The 23,659-nt window shown below is 41.1% G+C and overlaps 2 protein-coding genes across 5 annotated transcripts; one reads left to right on the top strand and one right to left on the bottom strand.

Moving 5' to 3' along the window:
• Positions 1-434: 434 nt before the first annotated feature.
• Positions 435-9,196, bottom strand: wdtc1 (WD and tetratricopeptide repeats 1). 2 transcript variants are annotated; one of them, XM_055042229.1, is made up of 17 exons: positions 9,141-9,196; positions 8,710-8,810; positions 8,462-8,583; positions 8,269-8,352; positions 7,394-7,440; positions 6,913-7,024; positions 6,578-6,765; positions 5,872-6,054; positions 5,699-5,793; positions 5,282-5,397; positions 5,109-5,184; positions 4,915-5,008; positions 4,663-4,833; positions 4,308-4,543; positions 3,953-4,118; positions 2,114-2,306; positions 435-1,876 (listed from the first exon to the last, which is right to left on the bottom strand). In XM_055042229.1, the coding sequence occupies exons 3-17, from the start codon at positions 8,507-8,509 to the stop codon at positions 1,679-1,681; spliced, it is 2,007 nt and encodes a 668-aa protein (XP_054898204.1). In that variant the 5' UTR covers positions 8,510-8,583; positions 8,710-8,810; positions 9,141-9,196; the 3' UTR covers positions 435-1,678. The 2 variants fall into 2 exon arrangements, with proteins under 2 accessions (XP_054898204.1, XP_054898203.1); XM_055042228.1 differs by having other exon boundaries at positions 9,042-9,183.
• A 2,710-nt stretch (positions 9,197-11,906) lies between these two features.
• cep85 (centrosomal protein 85) lies at positions 11,907-22,998 on the top strand. Of its 3 annotated transcripts, none has more exons than XM_055042384.1 (14): positions 11,907-12,007; positions 13,523-13,582; positions 13,689-13,820; positions 16,657-17,423; positions 18,160-18,290; positions 18,434-18,551; positions 18,641-18,826; positions 19,235-19,387; positions 19,488-19,642; positions 19,737-19,854; positions 20,270-20,320; positions 20,395-20,502; positions 20,865-21,108; positions 21,213-22,998. In XM_055042384.1, exons 2-14 carry the CDS (start codon positions 13,543-13,545, stop codon positions 21,365-21,367), a joined length of 2,358 nt encoding a protein of 785 aa, XP_054898359.1. In that variant the 5' UTR covers positions 11,907-12,007; positions 13,523-13,542; the 3' UTR covers positions 21,368-22,998. The 3 variants fall into 3 exon arrangements, with proteins under 3 accessions (XP_054898359.1, XP_054898357.1, XP_054898358.1); XM_055042382.1 differs by having other exon boundaries at positions 11,927-12,007; positions 21,216-22,998; XM_055042383.1 differs by lacking the exons at positions 11,907-12,007; positions 13,523-13,582; positions 13,689-13,820 and adding an exon at positions 15,745-16,089.
• The last annotated feature ends 661 nt before the right edge of the window (positions 22,999-23,659 follow it).

Raw genomic sequence — 23,659 nt, 5'->3', positions numbered from 1 at the left:
ACAGTAATACAATCTTTAAACCCATCCCCATTTTGATCATGTTAAACCAAAGTTTGAACAACTTAAGACTTAACAGAAAAACAAAAACTGTAGGCCCATGAAGAATTCTCTATTTTAACATAGAACATCACAAAATAACTCAAATTAGCAACTAAAGAAGTTTTTCCAACTCAAATAATTTTACCCAAATGTTCCTTTTAGAGGCACTATTGCTTGGAGCTGGCTACTCTCATTTCTACTGTTTTTAGGACATTTTGTTGTGCGATCGTCAGCAGAAACGCAGACAAAAGCTCACGGTGATGAATGCGCATACAGCAGCTTGAGACAGTGGGCTACATCTTCCTAACCTAGATAGTATTCTGTCTGCACTGATGTTTGACTTGTGCAAAAGTCAATGTTTGTGGGAGTACAAGAACAAAAAGGTAAAAGACAAATTAAGTTAATAATCTTGTTTTTAATTTAATTTCACCAAAGCTCATTACAGGACCCCCTGGCAAAAAGGGAGAGGGGGGGAAACTGAGAAGCGTAAATGAAAGTAAAACACATGGAAGGAAGCCATGTTATTCACTGAGGACCCATTCATTAATATCGTTTTAATTGGGATCAAAGAAAATTCAGTGAGCTGCACTCCTGATGAGGTGTAGCTGCGCATTTTTTTTTTTTTTTTAAATTAACGTCCCCCTTCATCGTGAAAAGCCTCATGCAAGCTGAAAACCTGACAGCAGCAGTGGACTAATGGGGAAGCCATGCAGCCAGGAACTCCATGGTCACGACTATTTGAGCCAAGTTATAACACAAATCTCCCACTTATTCCTAAAAAAAAGTTTAAAATTTCATCTTAAATCAAAGTAGTGAAATCAAAAAATAGTTGAAAGTTATTTGTGTTACAAATACTCCCTTGTCAATAATCTACTCATTTAATATGCATTTTTTTAAAGCTCTAAACTAAAAATGAGCCAAATTAGGCCAGAATAAAACATAGAGAACCTAAACATTAATCCTTGGCTGTTTAAAACACAGATGGTAAACTTTGGCAGAAGAAAACTCTTGTTTTTCCTGACAGTTCAAACTATAAATACATTTTATCTTAGCAACAATCATCACAATGTGAGGAGCTACTCTTCGTTCCATGACTTCCTGTTACACAAACTCCATCCGAGTCCAACGTAGCATCAGCGACTGGTGTGCGCGCGCGGCTTTTCCATCTGGAGCAGGACGCCGGGATGCTTCGCTCCGTCCGTGGAGAAGACGGTAGATCTGTTCTGTGACCTGAAAATAGGTCAACTGAATCCACGCCGCTTCTTCCTTGTGTTGCGAGACTCTCCAACAAAACCCTGAGAAGGTATAAATGCTGCACATCTCCTTCCTTGTGAGAAACTGGGGAGTGACATGGAAGGCGCTCTCCTCAAAAGCCATCCCCACCCTCCGTCACAGCGGAGCGGACGCTGTTGGTACTTAGAAAGCATGAGAAGGATGTTGCTGCCTTCTGTCAATTCCGCTCCAAAAAAGTTGCCACCGGTCCTGGTGTGGGACAAAGGGAGGGCGGTGCATAGTGCAGATAGGTGACACGACAGCCGGCCGATGTTCTGTCAGCGGAAGCGGGGTTCAGGTGTTGAAACGGAATCTGGGAGAGTCCTTTGCTTCCTAAAGCCATTCTACAGAATGGAAGGCGATCCGTTTAGCTCGTCCTGCACTGGACCGGCCCCTCTGAGCTGTCTTCGTCGTCTGAACCGTCAGTGCCGACGCCACGCAGGCCGGTGATGCGATAACCCATGTTCAGAAGCATCACCTCTAACGGATCGGCATTCATTCGCCGCTGATTCGCCTGAGCGGCTCCCTCCATGTCCTCCACCACACGCCCGTTGTCACCGTCAGTCTGCCGGAAAAGTAAACAGGCCTGTCATGTTAACACATAGGCTGGATGACAACATTGTTGCTTTGTGACCATTTTCCAGGGACGTATTTTTTAATGGCATAATAGTGCAAACTTTGACTTTGTAAAGAACACGGCACCTGGAAGATAAATAAATCTCATTCTTAACCAAAACCATCCAATTCTACACATTTCCAGATCGCTTATTAACAGTGTACAAAAGATAAATAGTTTATTTACCTCTGGTCTGGGGTTCCATAATCGAACCACAGGGTCAATACCGCTAGTGGCCAGGAAGCAGTAGCTTGGGTGCGGCTGTAGGCAGTTGACTATTGACTCGTCTCCCTGAAGGATCCTCACTAGGTTAGTCGTTTCCTTTTCCCAGATGAAAAAAGAGCCATCATCCGAGCCACTCACGATGTATTGGCCCTTGCTGGAGAGGAAAACATAACCGCTTAGACTCGTTGAGCAATCTTCTTGGGAGGAGAAACGTTAATCTTAAAATGTTCCTGGTAAAATTTTAAGATTTTACTTGGAAATCAGTGCTGTGCTTTTTCAATTGAATGGCTCTGGCAGAATGCAAATTTTTCCAGTAATTTTATGAAAGGTGACAGAGCAGGATATTCTGGTATGTGAGGTTCAGGATCAAGTGACACAATCTGTTTGGTTACTTAGCTCAACAACAAAATGCAACGACAAACCGGATAAGGTTAATCAATGCTGAGTCATAATGTGCCATGACACACAGTACATCAGGACATGCAGCCTGTGGTTTCATCAACTAAACATTTAAATGTCTGAAAGTTTAGGACTAATTAAACAGCTTCTCTGGAGTCATAGTACATAAAGAAGAACATACCAGACATAAAGCATATTGCACAAGTATTCAAACGTCTGATTTTTCCATTTTTTGTGCCAATAACAATCTGAAAAGCTCTAGACACATTTATATTTAGTCCCATTTAGTCAGATGCTCTAAACCTGCATTCAGAGGTTACACTGAGTCTTTTTTTTTATTAGTTTTTTAAGCCTTTTCATAAATACTGCTGAGACAAGTCAGGGATAAACAGACTATGAATATATAACAAAGGACTGTTCAATCCATCAACAACATCTAATCAGGCAAAACACAACTCTCCACATAAACTGACAAGTCATTTTCACTTTAGAGGAGCAATTATTCGTGTACTCCACAATCCTGGCTTTTGCACCGGAGCAGGAGGAAGGAAAACAAAAAAAAGAAGTCGTCCTGTTACAGTTTGCACAAGCCAAGGGTGCACAGCAAACACATCTGACCAGACCAGCTTCTTCCATAAAAGGACTGTTCAGTATCTGTTCAGATGTTTTTCTTCTGCAGCAACAGAAATGGGAAGATGGACAGAGCTACAAAAGGGCAATCATGGAAGAAAATGTCTCAGCATGCCACTTGAGACTGAGATTCACCTTCCAGGAAAATAATGACCCTAAACACATAGAACAGAGCCTGAAACACAGCCAGAACCCCAATCAATCAGCCGCTACTCTCAATCATTTCACATCAGCAGTCTCCAACATGTCCTGTCATCCAGCGAACTGGCTCCTTGTTTCAAACTCTCTGGGAGTGATTACAGAAATGCACTAGCTTTGTGCGACCAACAAAGCTAGTGGCAGTAACAACCGTCATAGCAGCAATCCATGCTCTTCTGCATTGTCCAACTGCACAAACAGATGAATGGATCAAGTTTTTTCAAAATAACGCATGTTTCATGGTGTGACCATCAGCAATAATAAATGTAAAAACTAACTACAGACTGATTCGGTGCAGTACCAGATGAGATGCAGACCGGCGCCGATCAAACTGCTTTAGAAGACAACATGAAAATGACCTGGACCGAATCAAAACCTAAACCAAAGCTTTACTCCCGCTAGTTTAGCTGGTCAGACATTTTATAAATATTTTATATTTCGTTGCATTCGTGACACTTATTCTGCTATGTGATTAAAAAAAATGGGCAGAGAGGCAAACAGCGAGATCAGACCTGAAAGCAGTAGACTGCCACCTAGTGAGGCAACAGTAGCATGACAGTGTGCTGTACTGACCTCCCGAAGAAGTTGGCCTCTTTGATGTCAGTGGTGGTGTTGCAGTGACCACAGTATCTGTGCTTGTAGTCAAAACTGTGCTCCCTCAACACCACCTCATCTTCAGGGATGGACTCTTTCCGGCTGAACGACTGGAAACGAATGGAGCTGTTGCCCTTTTTATCTTCTGCAGGTGGAGACAAAACCATTTAAAAATATATATTTGAACTACTTTGAGATATTCCTAATAAATAATTTGAATGCTGAAGCTAAAAATATGTATGTTTTTAGATTAGTCTAAATGTGAAGCTGTGTACATTATAGATTAAATGTCAGAAACAGAAAAGGATCATATCAGAGGTGTCCATCTTCCCACCTGAATCTGACTTGGAGTAAAGAGCAGCCTTGATGTCTTTATCCAAAGCATCACAGGCACTGCTGTGTGCTTGCTCTGGAAACTTTCCTTTGAAATCGTCCAAACACTCCAGAGCCTCAGCCACATACTTCAGTTCAAACAGACACCGTGCCAGCCTGAAATGTGCTTTCAGGTGAGCCGGGTTCAGAGCCAGAGCCTTCACGCAATCCCTGAGGGCGTCATAATGGTCTCCATCCCTGTATGTGACAGACACAAATATAAATGTTGATAGCTGCTTTACAAAAATAAATACAAAAATTAAAAAAAAAAATCACACAGACGATAGTAGTTTTTGTAATAATGACATAACACAAACCATTTGCGTTTCATATAGGCTGCAGCCCGGTTCCCGTACAGCATGGCGTTGCCTCTGGCCTCGTGAATGCCTAAACTATACAGCTGGATGGCCTGTGTCCATTGCTGGCGGGCGAATGCGTTATTGGCCTGTTGCTTTATTTTCTCCAAGTGAGCAGGAAGCTCCGTAAAACTAGAAGAATGAAGCAAAAAGCAAGAAGTAAAGCTTCTGTAAAGCTCACCATGTATCAAAACAGATGGAGCTGAATCCAACCTGGACTGTGTTTTGCTTTCTGTAAAGCGGAAGTGGCTGGGAGGTAAATGGATGCCATTAGAGACGCCGTTTGTTGTCTTTCCAATCTGGACATCTGATTGAAAGCAACAGCAGCAGAAATTACAAAGACTCCTTCCAGATCAACTCCGTTTTACACAACAAACTGAGGCATAACTCTGCATGCAAAGCGTTACCTGTTGTTGACTGGCACATTTTTGGAAGCACGAAGGTATACGGCCTCTGCTTAAATGTCAAGTCAAAAAGATAGACCTGTGTGAAGGGCACAAATCAATCAGACATTTCATCGCTACACCAGCGAGTGAGTAACAGAAAACAGGATGCGTTTGCTTGCTGTGAGAAACGTCACCTGTTCCCCACCCATGTTAACGAGCAGCTCTGTGCCGTCGGGGCTGAAGGTAACGTAGGTGGCCACCAGGACTCTCAGGCGGTTGTTGTAATCTCGGAGTTTCACTGGCAGGTGGCCTGGAGCGCAGAGGAAAATGTCGTCGTTCCAACAATGCTTCTCTTCAAAATATCTTTGAAGAGTTCGCTTAGTTCAACTCAGAAAGAGAACCTTACATAAGTTATGTAGACCCACTACAGGCGGTGTGTTCAACTCAAAATAAATGCTTAAAATGTTTCACTCCACATGAAATGAATACACATTCTTCGGTTTTTGAATTTAATTATTTATATTAAATATATTTTAAAGGATTTTCTAATTTATTGAGATGCATCTACAAATCAAATATTTTCATAGGAGACAGTTTGGCCCTGTACTCACCTGCTACATAGTACTGCCCTGCTCCATCAGGGATGGGCTTCTGCCTGTCACAGAACGTGTGAACAGCCGCTGATGTGTTCTGGCTCAAAGATTTCCTGAGTAAGGAGCAAAATGTACTTTCTTTTCAGTTTTACTCATGTCTCAAATCTGAGAGAACATCAGTAGCAACTCACCTGTAGTTGTGAATCATCCTGATGTCATAGAGACGAACAAAAGGTCCGTTGGCTCCCACCGCCAGGTAGTTATTGTCCCGTGGATTGACTGCGAGACACTTGGCTTCAGCCAGCTGACCGCAGAACTCTGTCAGGTCGATCAGAACCTCAGAGTGTTTACTGTTCTCCCGCAGATCATACTGCCTGAAGGGATAAAAAAAAAATAAAATCTTTTTCAAACACCATCAACTCTGACTTTGGACCGGATGTGTTTATATCACACATGCACTGTGAGGAAAATGATCTTCACCTAGAAAACATGTCTCTGAGCACACTGAAACAGAACCGAGAACCCACTTCTGTTTCACATGTGTTGATTACTAACAAACAAAAAGGTTATTTAGTAATCAACACATGTTCCTGTCCAGGTTCTGTACTTTTTCAAACTCCAATTTGCTAAGTTCTCAGTTTTGAGAACAAATTCAAATGACTACTAGAAATTTCTGCGCATACATTTAACAATTTAAGATTTTAGAAAGGAAACCTGTAAAAATGATAGCCGGACAGATGGAGAAATGGGTAAATGGATAAACCCCGAAAAATCAATAAAACAACACATGCATGCATGGACTGACAGACATAAGGATGGATGATTAACTGTAATCTATATCCAAGTTTCTGACTATAAAGAAGTAAAACCAGTAACTGTCCAGCGTAGGGCTCTCACCTGATGATGCCGTCCTCTGCAGCACTCCAGAAGGTATTGGGCCACATCGGTGCTGTGGCAATGCGCTTCACTCTGTTGGTGTGATCAGAGAACATGTGGATGGTTTCCTTCACGGTCAGGTCATGGACATGGACCTTTGTGTCAGCTGCGCCTGTTACCAAGATCCTGTCCCCAGTGTGAGGCAGGAACTGAAAACAGAAGGACACACAGACTGAAGGTCAGGACATGATGAAGTATTTAATAAAGGCAACAATCCAAATCTAGGTTAAGATCTGCGACCCCATTGTCTCAATAGTTTAAACTCAAACTTTCCTGTTATTCCAGTGTATCACTACCTTGACAGAAAATATATTTGCAGCATGGCCCGTGTGCATAGTTGTAAGCTTCTTGTGTCTGAATGGATCCCAGATGATGGCATGTTGATCGTCTGAGCCTGAAGCCAACAGGCTGAGTATAAAACAATAACAAAGACAAGTTACGCTGCAGTCATTGAAAAATTCATGATTGAAAAAATTCAGACAAAAGAAATTGCTTAAATACTGCTGTCTTTCTTCCTTTCCTGCCTGAAGTTGTTTGACTAACACAACAGTTTTGTCTTATTTGCTATTTAGCGCTGTACAAGCATCACCGGGCTTCGTACAGAGATGAATTTTAGAAACAGGCAAACATAGGACTAATACATCAATCAGTGGACAAAGTTGAATCTCTCCAAATGTAAATTAGAGACTAAAATGGTCACCTACATGGAGGCAGGGGACAGTGAGAAATAGAAAAAACACCAAGATGCTGATGCATTTTCAACCCTTGGAGACTTACTCTCCTTGCTCGTTCCATTCCAAGCAGTTCACACATCCAGTATGGCCCTGTAGAGGAAGGTGACATTGATTGTGAAAAGATACAACAACATACATTACGTTGTTAACAGTATGCTGCAAACATATCATCAGTGCATCGTATCAAAGACTGTTCCGAATGGAGTATTTCCTGACTGTTGTTTTCTCCACAGACTGCACAATATCAGAAAATAAATGAAGTGGCGATGAATCCATGTTTCCACGCTCGTCTCTCGGAAAATGAAAACGCAGGATGTGGGAGACGCCAGCACACAACCAAAGTAGTACTTTCGATATGCAAGCCTGAAAACCAGTGACATCTAAAATTTGTTTGTATGCCTTTGAACACTGAAAGAAAATAAGAAGTTGCACAGTACAATGTTTGTCACTGGTTGAATAAGAAACAAACTGAGAAAATAAACTGTATGTAGCTGTAAATGTCATGGCTTTCTTTGATACATAGCAGCCATATTGGATATTTCCTGACCGCAGTAGGAATGCTGACTTCAAATAACTCAGTTTTAATACTGATTGTCAATGGTATGCATTATCATGATTAGATGTAGACACAGATGTTAACAACTAGGACGCAAAAGGTAAACTGGATGTACTGTACTTACAATTGAAAGAGAAAAAAATTGATTTATTACTATCAATATCTGAAAAGTTTAACAATAATACTACCAACTTGTGATTTTTTAAACTTCATTCAGCTGTAAGTTTCAACCATGGCTCCCTTCTCGGATTCAGCTAATAAAACAACACATGCATGCATGGACTGATGGACATAAGGATGGATGATTGACTGTAACCTATACGGATTCATAGTGAGAAAAAAATACAAAAGAAGTGTTTGACCTGGAGCTCAGTTTCTAGTCCAAGTCTCTTAATGAAGGGGTCAGTCACATGAAAAGACCTTTGGAAGCCCGGCACTCTCCTGTCCTAGAGACATAAATCAACATCTCATTAATATACAAGAAATGACAATAAGGTTTATTTCACATGATTTTCATAAAGAAAACCTTCAGAGTTTCGGGTTTGGTGTGGTTACCCTGATCTGCCTGTGCTGGATCTCCCTGGTGATGTTGACAGCAGCCATGGCCTCACGTAGCAGAAATAAAGTTTCTGGGGTCAGAGGTCAGACGGCATCTACGTCTGTTTGTTGTGGCCAAACTGTAATTGGACATTTGTAGCACCGCGACAGAATACGTTATCCACGATAAACATCAGGAATACGAAATGCGTCCCCAGATAAATACACAGGCACATCGGATAAGGATAAGGTTAGACTTTGCTCACCACAGTGTTGAAGACAGGAGCGTTCAGCTCCAACACGAACTCCAGAAAGCCGAAGACACTAGCCGAGCAGCTATTGTTAGCACTGCATTGACGACAACCCTCTGTTCGCCACAACAAAAGCACTTATCTAGAGGTTATAGCACTGTTAGCTTCACAGACTCCTTTTGAGTCCCGTTTAAACCGGGCCTCTAAGAGCCATGTTGTTAATACATCAGCTGGTGTTAGCGCGTCGCCGCTACCTTGCTAGCTAAACAAAACGTCTACTTCACGTAGACCTTCGTAAATATCCGCTAACATTTCATGACTACATAGAAGAACTAAATAAATCTCACCGGTTTGCTTGTCGTAAAAGGACGTGTGTCAAAAACTGTTCATTAAACAAACACCATTAACAGACACTGCGAGTTTGTGGACAGGATTCAGGCAAATACCTTCTGTAAGTTGAACACAAACCTCCTCCCACTGGACACAGTCAACCCAGTTCCGCCGGACCAAACACATCCGGGCCGAGAGATTTTCAGAATAAAAGCATCCCACAGGCGGGTGAGCCACAAATTCGAAACGAATATTAATAGACATATTTTTCAGTGAGAAAATTCGTAAAATTTCAGCAAAAAACTGATACACCAGTAGGACCTTCCAAAATACACACAACAAAAACAAACATCACAAAGAAAAACAAAGCAAACAATTTAAAATCTGTTTCATCAACAAGACAAAAGGCCAACATAAGATAATAAAATAAATGATTATTTTTTATTATTTCTGCCTCTCTTTTTATTTAAACTTGGGCAGATGCATCAGAATCAAAGATTCACCCCTGTAGTCCAGCAGCACACAGAAAACCGACAGTCTCAAGAATTGCTAGAGAGCAAAAAATATGGCATTCATTTTTATGATAAGCCAAAGGATAAACTACAATAAAATCTTTATTTTTCCTTTTGAAGTTTTCTATGTGGAAGTAAATTCAAAACAATCTTCAATTAAAATCTATTCTAAATACAAACTGTGTATTTATATAGCCATAACTAAATTCTGACTATGTGTAATTTTCTAATTACACGTAGCTGAACCATTGTAGTACCTTATTTTTAGCTTAATGTTAGGCTCCTTCAATCATATTCCCACTCTAAACATTACAAACTTGCATTACTAATACAGTAATGTTAGTCTACATTCCCCAGGGCACCTAAAAAACACATAAGATGATCACTACGTGGCTGGGCTGACTATTTATTTTGTTTATTGATCTTTTCCCAGATTATCGCTGATTATTAGCTGCTGAAGATATCCATCAAACTGTCTTATTCAGCTAATATTGGGTGAAAGTGACTGGGTATCACAGATGTGCTGTCAGTGTCATAATCTCCAACACGGCAGCGTCAGCATTTGTGATGGCATTACTTCTCTTTTTTTTTTTTTTTTTTGCAATACCAAACTGTTACGCCATAAGAAACTATTAATTCCTCTTTACTAAATAAACGCAAAGTTGTATAAAGTAAGGTCAATAAGGTGAGTAGGTTATTAAAAAACATAATAATATGAGTATGCTTGGCAATTATTGGTTTGTGGAACCAAATTTTTTGATAGAATTTTTATTAACATGTATTTTGGTGAAACTGAAGGGGCACTAAGTAGGCCTGAAACCACAGAGGGATTCTAGGATGAAACCCACTTGAGTTAAAACAAAGAAAGGTTTGACTATTTGTGATGGCTGCAGGTCAGTTAATTTGTACAAATTCTTAATTTTTTTATGTATTTGTACAAATGTTTAATTTGTACAAATACATATTTTGTGCCTACACATATTATTGTATATATTTTTTGTACCTATGCACTTAAAACCACGGAATATAATTTTGATGTAGTGAAAACTTTTCATGGATCATGGAGAAATGTGGTTTGAAAAAAATACTGAAATGTGATAATTTATTTATATTTCACATTATTCCTTTTGTCTATGCTTAACTCCCATTTATTTTCTCGAATCTCCATTAGGGCCAGTTGTCTTATTCAAAAACATGAAAGATGAGGAGCCCTGATGAACCCAAAATAACTCTTAAGGGCTCCTAATTTTCAGGTTATATAAACTTATAATCTTTTGGTAATCTTTAAGCAGAGAACAGATGATTACACTAAATCATCTGTTGTCAAAGTGAATACAGAACATTTTCTTGAACAATGCAAAACGACACAGTTGGGACCCAATGCCCTGCAGTAGATGGCAACATTTCTTACTTAAAAATGTAAGAAATGTGGCCACTACTTTTTAAGTCCAACATGGCAAATTGGTATGTAGTGACATAAAAAGACAGAACGAGTTGTTTATGAAATGTAATGAATATTTTATTCTTTTTAGTCCCTTGGTTTTTGTGCGCCTTCCTGCAAGAATATTACACCCTACACCACTTGCAAAACTTTTTTGTTGCTTATATTGTACTGCTGCTTATATTTTGAGAATCTGATGTGGAGAGTGGCATCCTCTTGTTACCATCATCTGGTGGAGTAGCATCATCAGACCTGGTGACTTAATAAGGTTCAACAAGCTGATGAAGAAGGGTGTTTGTGTTTTAGGGACTGCTGTATGACCTCCAGAGATTATTGTGCAAAGACGGACTCTTCTCCAAATATTCAGCATCCTCTTCTTGAAGGTGTCTTCAGAGGCTACATAAGATCCTTCCCTCCCACAACCACAAGTCTTCAAATACATTTTTATTCTGAGTTACAATGTCATTTATTTCCTTTTTTGATAAGCAATTTTTTTAAATTACATTTTTATTCACATTCTATTTAAAATTATTTGTAGCTTTCTCAGTGTTGTAAAAAAATGTTAAGAAATCATCACAATAGGTATAAATGCGTTGAAACCTTTGCATAGCTTATTTGCATGTTATCTTGGATTTCTCAGCACATCTTGCTCGGGTTTGTTCGTTTTGTTTTACAGTAGAATTCAGTCAAACGAGAGACACACGTTCGCTTACCTGGAAATGTCAGCTAGAATATCAAAAGACGCAACAAATTACACATATTTAAAGGGTAATCATTGTAAAATTATAGAAATGTAACTGTTTAGTTGAAGTGCATGCTAAAACGCGCTCACAGATGAATGCGGTTGAAGTGTGAGCGGGCGGTGCCGTGACATTAAACGAGCAGCCATTGTGTCTTGAGGGTTGTCTTGGTGAGGAACCGTTGGCTAGCGGAACAACGGCAGCAGCAGTGGATGGTACAGATTCGGCATCAGTTACGAGCCTTTATCTGAGATTTTACCAATGCAGTTTCTCTTCATGTAGAAAGTCGGGTAAGTTATAATGCTTTCAAGCGTGTAGATGTCGTTTTTCCCCCTGTGAATTCAATCGTTTGAGCTGTTCGGCAACTGTGAGGCTGTAGGAACTTATTTCGCTAAAGTAAATCGCAGTGCTGAGTTAGCTGTTAGCTCGCTCGACGGAAACGGATTTGTGACGGATTAGCTCAGCAGGGTAGCAACGCTGCGCATCCCAGAACACCGAGAAATGTTACGCTAAGGCAAAAAATGTTTTTCTATGTTGGACTTTTTGTCTAGACCGAAAGAACAGAGTATGTGTTTCGGTAAATTACAGCATCGGTTTTTAGTTACGGTTACTTGTGGTTAGCTCCGAGCTTGCTTTGACTCGTTAACAAGGCATTTCCTTTCTGAGTTAGCTCCTGATTAAGATTAGTTTTGGCTTCCCGGCGGTTCATTTTTCTGTTTATGTCCCATCAGTTTTTGTCACACTCGCTCGTCCAAACAACGTAGAGCTTCACGCAGCCAAAATACAGAGAACAAGTTATTGTGAGGGCTATTATGTAAGACATGTGCCCATGTTGTTATTTTTGTTGTAACTTAGAACAGAAAGTCTTGCTTGTGAACAGCTGCTGAGTCCTGTTACAAAACCACTCTGTTCTTAATTTACACCGAGCTACGCCGTGTGAGGCCAAGCTTAATATTTTAAAGAGGTTCTACTCTGACAGCCAAGTGTTAAATTTACGTGTTGATATTTTGGTTAACACACCAGAAGCTGAATCACATGATGTTTTTAAAAAACAAAACAAAACCAAAATATAGTACGTTGCAATTAGATCATGTCCCCTGATCCCTGTGATATTATTTTGTCAACTCTTGGGTCAGTTTTGGTCACCACTTTTCCATAAGCAACACATTTTTGGAGTTCATAATCCAGTTTTTTCTGTGAATTAAATTGTTTCAGAGACCTGGAAATCCACACTCGAGCTGTGGATTTCTGCATCTCCTCCAAAGTTAACCTAGACTTCTTGGCTATATTTTCTAGTGATGAAATACACAATGCTTTTTGGATCAATGTGTATCACCCCAAACCTGTTTTCTAAACTTGAACTTTCCTACAATTTAATCCTTGAGCTTTCTGATGTGTTCCTTAGTTTTTATGATGCTATTTTTCCAATAATATTATTTGTCAAATCCATGAGGTCCCTGTTTAATCTATGTGGTTTATAATTAAATCTTGACTTGGTATTTGCTAACGAGGCTCCAACTGGCTTTTATTTAAGACTATCATTGTAGAAATGGCTGAATACAATGCACACCACACTTTTCAGAAGCTACACTGTGAATGAATTTAGCATTTGTGTTCTCCTTCATGCTAATGACATTGAATTGTATGATTGGAACGTGATGACAAATGTTCATGACAAGTATTCATAACTCATGAAAGGAGTTGTGAATACTTTGTATTTTTTTAATAGGAAATGCTTAAAAGTAAAGGTACATTTAGAATATTTCTCTACTTATATTTGCTTCTTACATGTATATTTCCATCAGGTGACATTGTCTTGTATGGAATGACGACCTCACAGAGATATTTTGAATCCAAATCCCCTGGTAAGTTGACACTCAGCTGTGAAAATGTTGACATGGTGCATCAGTTTGTTGCGTGTTGATGTAACACTCCGCTGTCTTTGTGCCTTTTTATCCAAACACACATTAGGTCGGTTCGCTGACATGGAGTGGCAGACAGCAGCTGTTTCAGAGAAGTTCCATAGCCGTTTTGGCCGCCGGCCGGGAACGTCAGACAGCGGGGACACCGGGATCGGCACTTCAGCATCTGACAGCATGGAAGGTGATGACTTCTGATTGCTCTTCCTTAGCCCTGTGGCGTGTTGTGTAATATTCTTTTGAAGAATGTCTGGCATAGACAGCAGCCTGCACTTGTACTTGGCGAATTACTGCAGATGCTAGCATGCCCAAATGCATGCCCTCAACACTTTTAGGTAGCAGAAATCGAATAGATTTTATCTGTTGTTTTGTTCATTGGGTTATTTGTGGAGAGGGAAGAGGCTTGTGATCTAATGCCGAAGGGTTTTATAGACATAGAAAAATGATCCAACTACCCCTGATCCAAGATTCTGTTTCACTGCTGTGTTGAGAAGATGAGTTGTTGGAACGCCATTACTCAGAAACTGAACAGGGAGTAGTCCCCTGTCTTGGGTGTGGAAACTGATCATTGTTTTGTTTTGCCACACATTATGCTTTTAAATGGAAATATTGTTCTGGGGGTGGTTCTGTTGTTAGAACCTGATGAAAAAATATTATTCTAAAATATGGTTTGTTATGAATGTCCACCTGGGAGGGGAGGCTCCAGTTCCCACAGGAAAGACAGTAGAATAATAGACAAGATGGTTTTATCAGAAGTATGCTAGGCCTGTTAGGTTAGATCTTAACAAAGTTGGTACTAATGGTCGGCGTTGCAAAAAAATTTACCCAATGATGTGGTCCTAGTTCTGACAGAACTTGGTGGATTTTCTTGCCATCCTTTCTACCATTTTATAATAAAAATCACTGATCCATCCTTCTTGGAAAAGTGTCAGAGAATAATTAATGCGTGTTTTCCAAAGGGATTATCTTTTTACTTACTTTTGAGATGTCTAAAGTTGTAAAATAACCGTTGCAAACATATCTGAACTCTGGGCTAGCAAGACACCTTTCCAAGAATGACTGAAGTTGCATTTGTAATATTATCTGCAAATTACAGTTCTAGCCACCCATCACCAAAACTTAAACCATAAATGATTCAGGGAGGAATAATGTTTTAAAATTTAAAGGTTTTAAATGCTCATGTAATTAATTTTCTATATAGAATTAGTTGTACAGAACAACAGAAAAGGTGCATGGCTTCAGTGCTGTGATGTCATTCGGGTGTCAGCTATTTCCCTTATTTGGTTAATTAGGCTTTTCTTCATTTCTCATTAGTGTGGAAAGAGATCAAATTACCTTGTTACACACAAAGGAGTAAAACTTATTGTGCCAGTTCTTTAATAATAGCTCTGAATTTGTTGGCATTCCCAAATTATCCTAAGTTTTGCTTCAAAGTGCATCTGACTGAGTGAGAGGACACCCTCTTGGTGAATGATTTTAGTTATAGTTGGAAACAGGTATGAGTTCTTGTTTATGAGGCATGAAATGAATAGTAAAATATAAATTGTTAAGGTTGCTGATCTCTGGGTTAGGTTGCTCAACTTAGACCAACTTCTCATTTACTCATGCTGTTTCTGCTCTGTTCCCCCTGGTGCCTTTCTATTGTTTCCCTCTCTGTGATGCAGTAAAGTATCTGCTACTGGCGTTGTCACGACTCTGGCATCTGGGCCCTTGTAAAATGACTATTAAATCCAAACTATTGGCTTGTTTTTAATGTGTAGATGAAGCTTTAATGTGAAACTAGTGTGAAGAAGCTTTGAGTTTGGGTTACTTTATACGCTGTCAAAAGGAAGGAATGTCTGCTGAGTAAACCGCTTGCCAAAGTTCTTGTTACAGAACGATTTAGACTTGTTATAGCCGCTCACGAAACAGTGGAGCCTGAAGGCCTTTTTCTTAATATATTTTTAAGATTTATTTAGCTGAAATTGTAATTTTTCCGTCGCGTTTAAATGCGTTGGATCATCTTGTGATTCTGTTACGGGGCTGAAGTTCTCGTCTAATGGTGTTGTGGTTTAAAATGTTCCATGTTGTGATGGGTGTTGCGCTGGGAGGAGGCAAGGTGCTTAAATAAGCGGCGCCCACCGATCAGTCTGTAACATGAGAGGTGAGCTATAAATACCCCTAACCTTTCCTGCGCACGCTTGTTTGCATGCATTTGCTCAGAGCTCGGTCCAGGCTGGTTCAGCTTTTTGGGGGCAATACAGATTTGAGTGAAGGGTCCGCTCGCCACGCAGCCGTCGGCCGACGTGTCGCAGATCGTTTTGGTGGTGCCTGGAAATGCAGAAGACAGTTTCCTGTTTTGACTTACTGTTGCTCTTACCTCAGTTCAGATTTAGGTAAAAAAAATGCCACAGCAAACGATCTTTCTGAGTTGGAGTGACTCACTGACTTTCAGACTTCAACAGATCTCTCAGGTTTGTGATCCTGAACTACGTTTTAAATTTTTATCTTTCTGTCTCACTGATCTTTTGTGCTTAATATGATGTCTGAGCTTCTTGTATAAAGACATTTTGAATGCCTTACAGAGTGACCCTCTTAAATATTTACTTTATCCAGTTTTACACCTGATGGATTTGTTTTGGAACGAATATGGAGCATTCATTCAGAGCTTTGGTGTGAGTCTATTCTAAGCCTATTCCCTGAGTTGAGTCAGTCAGAGCCAGTTAATTCTTTCAGAGGTGACACCTCATCAAAGTAGGCCACCCATAAACCCCACTCCATCTACTTCTGTCTGAAAATAGAGAAACTGACCTGTAATAGACTTCTTAGTACTCTGTAATAGGCCTGCAAATAATTATTATTTTAGTAAATAAAAGAATGATTATTTACTAAAATTATGATTATTCCAAATTTTAGCGTGAATATCAGTCCTCCTCTGGTGTGACTAACAAATCTACTTTTATATTAAGTGGAAAGAAAGTCATCTTTTATGTGATGATACCTAATGTAATTTTCTTTTGATTTTTCTTGTTTTCTTTTAGATTTCTGCAGTTCCACCAGCAGTCCCTCCTTCCAGCCCATCCGTAGTCAGATCCCCATCCCTACTGCTCATGTCATGCCCTCCACGGCTGGCGCCTCGGCCTCAAAGCCGCGCTCTTTCGGCCCGGATGACGCGTTGTCCTCAACTGAGGGTCACAGGTCATCTTCTGGTTCCAGAACCCCGAGTGGCTCCACGTCCAAGTCTTCCTCGCTCTCTAAATCAGCCTCTTCTCCCAACTTGGACGCCCAACCGGGTGCAGGAGGTGATCACGTGGGACCCAAGCCGGACTGCCTGAGCCGCTACCGCAGCCTCGTCAACGGGCTGGACCACTCGCTTTTTCCCACGGATCACACGAGGCTGGACGAGGGCCAGAGGTTCGACATTCCCGCTGTGGAGCCCACTCTGAATCAGTCGGCCCTGTTGGGAGGGCTGTGTCCCGATGTCAGGGTCAGGTTACAGACCTCCGGGATTAGAGACCCTGCAGACTGTTTGTCTGAGGCGTACAGGGGGGGATTGGAGCAGAGCTACAAGGTTCTGCCCGAAGCACGGTCCAGCCTCTCTGGAATTGCAGAAACCTCTAATCAGAGGGGGAGTCAGCCAGGGGCGGCTGGATCTGCCGGGGTTTATTCAAACCCGCTCAGTCTGCAGACTCAAGCTCTGCTCCGGGAGCACACGAGTCCCAAAAGCTACGACAGATGTAGTGAACTGTCTAGCTGGCAGCAAAAACAGCAGCTGGAGACTTTACGCCTACAAGTGGAACAAATGCAGGTAAGTGTATTAGCAAGACGTTGTTTTCCAGCTGTCAGATGGTTTGCTTGATTTGTGCAGATGCTAAAATCTGAAGTTATGGGAAACTGGTGAAAGTATCTGACTGTTTGGAAAAGCTGAACATAGTTTTATGGGCAAAAAAGGACTATTAAGGTACTCATTTAAGATAGATTTTCTTCTCAGAACATCAAACTTTGGAAAACCTCTGAGAAACTACAGCAAACAGCAAAGAGATTAAGTCTGGTTTTAACAGTCTATGGATCTTTTGAAAGAATCACATGTTGGTGGACTTGTACATCAATGAGCATCTTAGCTTCCTTTATATCAGTTTGGTGTCAGAAATATTTTCCAAAGAAGACATTAAAAGTGTTTCAGATTCTCTAAAGGTTTTATATTTGTATAATGATGCTCTTTACACATTCCTCCAGCACCTGGTGAGAATAAACCACGTGCTGGTCGCCATGGCAACTTGTCTCTTGACAAAGGTTTTGAAAACCAATTTGAGTCTTAATAGTTATATGTTAAAAAATGTCCTGGAAAGTGCAATTTCTTTACATTACCCTTTGCTCAACACTTCTATAGCCTGAAGTTTGTGCTGCAGTAACATAATGGGAAGAAGCTTTAAGCATCTGTGAAATTAAAGAATTGTAAATGTGACTTTGTAAATTATCGCAGACACCTGATTTATATTTCAGCTTTAACTCAATGACATTGACTTTTTTCGAATCTAATTTAGTTGATGAATGCTGGCGTGAGCCAGTATCCCCCGCTGTACGCGACGCCGCTGCACTCGGAGTCGGGCAAGTGGGACGCTCTGGTTAAAGCCAGCGAGAGTCTGCTGAAGGAGAAGGAGCTTATTATTGAGAGGTAAACGTTTCTAACAAGTTTACTCTTCCTGCCGGGACTTTTCTTTTAAGGACATGATGGAAGGGAATCTTTTGTTTATTGACGTCATACTTTATTTATTGTTGGATGAATAACATTGTCATTGCTTATGTCTGATGATGCAGACAGAAGCAGCACATGGCCCAGCTGGAGCAGCGGCTGAGGGAAAGTGAACTCCAGGTTCACGGCGCCCTGCTGGGCCGAGGGGCTTCGTACGGCGACATGTTCATGTTCCGTCTTCAGGTCGGAACACGCCGCTTCGGTTTCACATCATTAAATTACATGTCCTGTTGTTGTTTCTCATTCCCTGATATGACATGATGGCATTGCAGGAGGCTCAGAGGGAAAACGCATTCCTTAGAGCTCAGTTTGCCGAGCGCACCGACTGCGCTGCGCTGGAGAAGGCTGAGGCGGAGCGCCGACTCGGTGCAGTGGAGGCAGAGACGCGGCGGCTCACTGAGAGTTTGAAGGAAGCCTGCGAGAGGCACGCAGAGGAAATGAAGAAACAGGAAGAAAGGGTTGGTGCTTATCTGACATGTCTACCTAACACGAGTGTTGCAATCAAAGGAACCACAGAATTACGAGGAAACTGAACTGAGAACTGCAAACTCGACCTTCCTCTTTAGCAGCAATATGTTTTCATCGACTTTACTTCAGTGGGTAAAGGGGAGGATGTATAGAAAGCTATACACGCTTGAAACCCATCCGAACTTTACTGCAGGAATAGATTTTTAATGTTGAGTATAACTTTCGACCTGCTCAACTTCCTCATTTTATCAGTGCAACATGAAAGAAAGCTGCTGGAGCGTTTTACTGAAATGACTTTATTCATGCTTTCAGCTTATGTTCAGAGTGTGCCCCAAATGACTGTAGTAACCTTTGACTGATTATATAACTCTGTGCCGCACTTCTGGTTGAATCTGCAGATCCGCAGTCGAGACAAACACATCAACAACCTGAAGAAGAAATGTCAGAAGGAGGCAGAGCTAAAGAGGGAGAACCAGCAGCGTATTGAAACTCTGGAGCGCTACCTCGCTGACTTGCCTACCTTAGAGGACTATCAGAGTCAGAATAAGCAGGTTAGAACACTTACTTTAATTCATCTAAATTGCTGCTGCACATTAAGCCAAGTATGTCATGTAAATGCGAACTTACATGACTTGTGCCCTTTTTTCACAGCTGTTAGAGGCGGAGCAGCAGGCGGCCCAGCTAGAAGAAAAAGTTAGAGAACTGGAAGCCACTCTGGAGAAAACACGCTCACAGCTCCAGGAAAAAGATGCTCAGCTGGAGGAGCAGAAACGCAGGGAGAGAGACCTTCTGAAAACCATTACAGAGTATGTACAAGATGTGTCTTTCCCCCCCAGTAGCAGGTGAATTATGTGTTCACTTTAATGAAAATGCATGATGAGAATTTACTGCCTTCATCAGCATGCAGCAGCGGGTGCAGCAGGGCCTGGAGGACGGAGCCAGACTCCCGTGTCTGGATATGGAGAAGCTTAGAGGAGAGAACGACGCTTTGAGAGAGGACCAGCAGAGGCTCAAAAAGGTGTGTGTGTGTGTGTGTGTGTGTGTGTGTGTGTGCGTGCGTGCGTGCGTGCGTGCGTGCGTGCGTGTGTGTTCTGAGCACATGAGAGTAGGGACAAAAAGGATGTTAATATTCTGCGTGCTTCTTTAGGAGTGGATTTTTGAAGATGACTGGCATTATCTTTCTAAAATATTTAATATGATTATAGTTCTGGACTTTAAATAGGTAATTTTTAGCACATTATTATTCTTCAATCTAAATTATTCCATCTGAGCTTAGGCTTTATGTTTCAGTCTAAGTCTCTTGCTGATTTTCCATCGATTTCACAATCAGGCTCCACTTTGTTTGGGTTTATCACTTCTTAAAATGCTGATAAGGTACTTTGTCATTTTGACATAACAAAATTTGTTTAAACACCAAGTTTTTCCCCTTTCAGGTTATTGAGAAGCAACATCGCATGATGGAACAGCTTGGATCCCAAATCCAGGTATTTCTCTCTACAAATCGACACAAACTCTGTGTGCTTTTAGTTTTAATATTGTCTTGTCTCTGTATCTGTAGGCTTTGGAGGAGCAGATTTCTCAGGAAGAAAGCAGCTCTCAGGCTCTTAGAGAAGAAGTGTTGGCTAAAGATACGAATGTCCTGGAGCTCCACACAGCCATGAAGGAGGTGAGGATTAAAAAAGTTTCTCCTTTAGATTTAGGAAGAAACCCAAAACTTCTTGGATATATTCACCTACATTGCCTTATCATTAAAAACATTTACATTTTTTTCATCACTTATTTCAGAAAGTGAAACTCCATATATAATATCTATCTATAATTGCAGTTTTACTTTGGGAAATGAGTAACAAAAAATTTGGAACTTTTTGATTTTTTTTAGATAAGATTTGCGTATAAGGATCTTTAATTCTGTTTTCCTCTGTTTGTAATGCTTTGACCTCCTGATGCCTCTTTCAGCCAGTTCTGAGTTCTGGTCATTTAACACGGTTGGATCCTGACGTCTCCATGTCCGACTCTTTGTTTCTGTAGCTGTCGGCCCAGAACCAGGAGCTGATCGAACAGAATCTGACGCTGCAGGAGCAGATGAGCGATCCGGAACAGAGGATCTCCAACCAGGCCTCGTCCGTCCTGGAGCCGGCAGGGGCCCATCTCACACAGAGGCTGCACTCAGAGATCGCCTCCTGTCTGGGCGACCTGCGCTCGCTGTGCAGCATCCTGACGCAGCGAGCCCGGGGTCAGGACCCCAACCTCTCTCTGCTGCTTGGTCTCACTTGTAAGCTCAGCTGAAATTCTAAGATTTATTTGAAACTTTCCATCTGGAAGTGTTTGGAGATGAACTAGTTATTTGTTGTTGTTTTTTTATGTTTTCACCTCCAGCAGTTTCTGAGCAGGATGAGGACTGGATGGAACCAGACGTGCTGCAGAAGAAGCTGGTGGAGGCCCAGCAGCTCCGGCGGGACGTGGAGGAACTGCGTAATGTCATTCTGGATCGTTACGCACAGGACATGGGGGAGAACTGCATCACTCAATAACGGTGACTTCTTTCTGACGGACGAAACCTGCAGCAACCACTTGTTCTCTGAGGCTTTCTTTCCTTGATACTGAATGAAGAAAGCCCATCTTTTAATTTCCTGGAATGAGGACAAACCCAAATGGTTTCTCTTTAGAACCCTCACCTGACTGAACATTGAGTCCCAAGCCTCGCTGTAGCTCAGACGCCTCCCATCCTCAGTTAGTTTGTCTATTTCAGTCCAAGGGCTACTAGAAATAACTTACCTCTACTACTTGATCCTTTAAGCATTGTGTGTTTGTGTGTGCATGTGTGCGTTTGATGAGGTTGACATTGTTCTATTGTATTAGCAGTTACCAAACAGTCTTATTCTTTGTTTGATGCGAGTAGATGATGGTTTGTTGTCCCAGAAATCTAACTTATTTAAATCTGTATTTCCCTGTTTAGGGGAATGTTCCTTTTAGCGGTTGACAATCAACTGGACAATGTTTTAGCTTTGTGCTTTTAACTGAATTGACAAAGAAATGTTACCAATGCATCACTATTTATAATGGTGAACACTGTAACGATGGACTGTGCTGTGACATACGGGACGTAACGACTTCAAGGGTTTCAAACCAAATCAGCTTCTCACACCAACAGGCCTACAGCAGTTTTGTTACCAAAGATCCTCTCTGGCCTAAAGCGGGAATGTTGGCGAGCTCGCCTCCCTGCCGCGGGCCGTCGCTCTGACCGGACACCAGCGTGTGCCTTTGTCCCGATTGCAACTACAATGCTAACTCGTTTCAGACCAACCGGAAGGGTTGTTTGCAGCTGAAGTCTTCCAATATGACCTTTCTCTCAGAGTACCAACCAGTAGGATAATCAATACATTCCCTGACTCTGAATGTAGGAAACAGAGGGTCACATAACAGCAGCTGAGGAAACCCTGACTCTTTCACTTCACAGTTAACAATTTGGAGTAAAAACTGTTAGTCTGGGAGAGATTTTTGTAGGATTTGTTCTGTTTTAATGGTTGACTGTCGTTCGGCAGAGTAGTTGACTGATAAATGACTCAGAAACAGTATTAATCCTTTGTGTTATTTATTATTTTTTGATAACTTGGTGTGAACTTTTTTTTTTGGGGGGGGGGGATGGTTGAGGGGGTGGAGGTTGCCTAACTTGTTCATGTAATAATGTGTTAATATGTTCAGAAGATTTTGTAAAGGTCCCATGAAGTGTCATTTTTGTTCTGGTCACTTGTAAAAGGATGTTGAGATGGGAGCAGGTTCTCCTACGTGTTTGTTGTTAACCCGTGGTGATGATCAGCAGGGATGGCGGGATCACCCCCAAATCACAACAAGTATAGGGTAAGCCATTTAGGAAAAACTCGACACTTTACAGGAGGTGAAAGGGATTTTTAAAATAAAGATATGCAAAAAGGAAAAAAAAAAAGACAAAAGATTTTAACCAGGGACACTCAAGCCATACTTCATTTCATGGGACCTTAAAACTTAACTAGCACAAGGTTTCGCTTTGGAACGTCAGGCTCCGCATGCCTTAACATCTCAAATGTTTTGCAAAAGGGAAAAAGACGTCTATTTTCATACTGTTGTTTATGTTTATAACTGAAAATTGTAGAAATAAAGATTTTTGACATTGTTTTTCATTGAATTTGTTGCAGTGGTTTTGTTGTTTACTGTGACTGTCTTGAGAACTGATTTGTTCCCAGTTCAGTGCAGACTCATGCTAATCTAAGCTTTGTAAGATATCACAGCACGGCAGATGTAAACCCATTCAGGTTGAAGAATTTTCTTCTTTGTAGTGATTATTCAGGACAGCTCAGTTCATGTTGTATAAGGACTATAAACACTTAATCTGCTTTGTGCTTCTAGGGAGAGTTCTCTAGTCTAAAAATACCAAGGAACATTTTTGCAGTAGATGCAGAACTGGCCACATTTACAGGCACTAGTGTTAAATCTTTCATTGCCGGAGGATAATCTTGTGCTGAAAAATTAAAAAAAAAAAAAAATCCATGCCTCAATAATCACATTTATTTAGTGCATGTTCAAAATGGCAGGGAAGTCATTTTTACTAGGTTGCAGTGCACAGAGAGGGATCTGATGATTCCTTAGATCATCCAGAGTCCTGAATCCTTTCCTCTGCTCTCTTCACGTCAACCCTCAGCTTTTTCTGCAGGGTTTAGGTTTTGTGGTGCGAGACTGGACTGATACGGGGTGTTCTTAGACTTTTTAGCGTACATTTGACTGAATGTTTCAGATCTTCACCCAGTTGAGAGACCAAGTGATGACCTCTTTACTTTTCTGGCAGAACC

Source organism: Poeciliopsis prolifica, unplaced genomic scaffold (genome assembly GCF_027474105.1).
Source record: "Poeciliopsis prolifica strain line A6 unplaced genomic scaffold, Auburn_PproV2 SCAFFOLD017, whole genome shotgun sequence".
Classification (NCBI taxonomy): Eukaryota; Metazoa; Chordata; class Actinopteri; order Cyprinodontiformes; family Poeciliidae; genus Poeciliopsis; species Poeciliopsis prolifica.
Note: the sequence above shows the minus strand (reverse complement) of the source record. Positions and strands in the feature narration are given on the sequence as shown.

What these genes read in the sequence shown, in the direction of transcription:
- cep85 (XM_055042384.1), top strand. Translation starts at nt 13,543, where the DNA reads ATGACGACCTCACAGAGATATTTTGAATCCAAATCCCCTG. An exon ending in AGCATCTGACAGCATGGAAG is followed by an intron (nt 13,821 to 16,656) that starts GTGATGACTTCT and finishes GTTTTCTTTTAG; the next exon opens with ATTTCTGCAGTTCCACCAGC. An exon ending in ATCAGAGTCAGAATAAGCAG is followed by an intron (nt 19,388 to 19,487) that starts GTTAGAACACTT and finishes CTTTTTTCACAG; the next exon opens with CTGTTAGAGGCGGAGCAGCA.
- wdtc1 (XM_055042229.1), bottom strand. Translation starts at nt 8,509, where the DNA reads ATGGCTGCTGTCAACATCACCAGGGAGATCCAGCACAGGCAGATCAGG. An exon ending in CAAATATATTTTCTGTCAAG is followed by an intron (nt 6,766 to 6,912) that starts GTAGTGATACAC and finishes TTCTGTTTTCAG; the next exon opens with TTCCTGCCTCACACTGGGGA. An exon ending in AGGGCAGTACTATGTAGCAG is followed by an intron (nt 5,398 to 5,698) that starts GTGAGTACAGGG and finishes TCTGCGCTCCAG; the next exon opens with GCCACCTGCCAGTGAAACTC.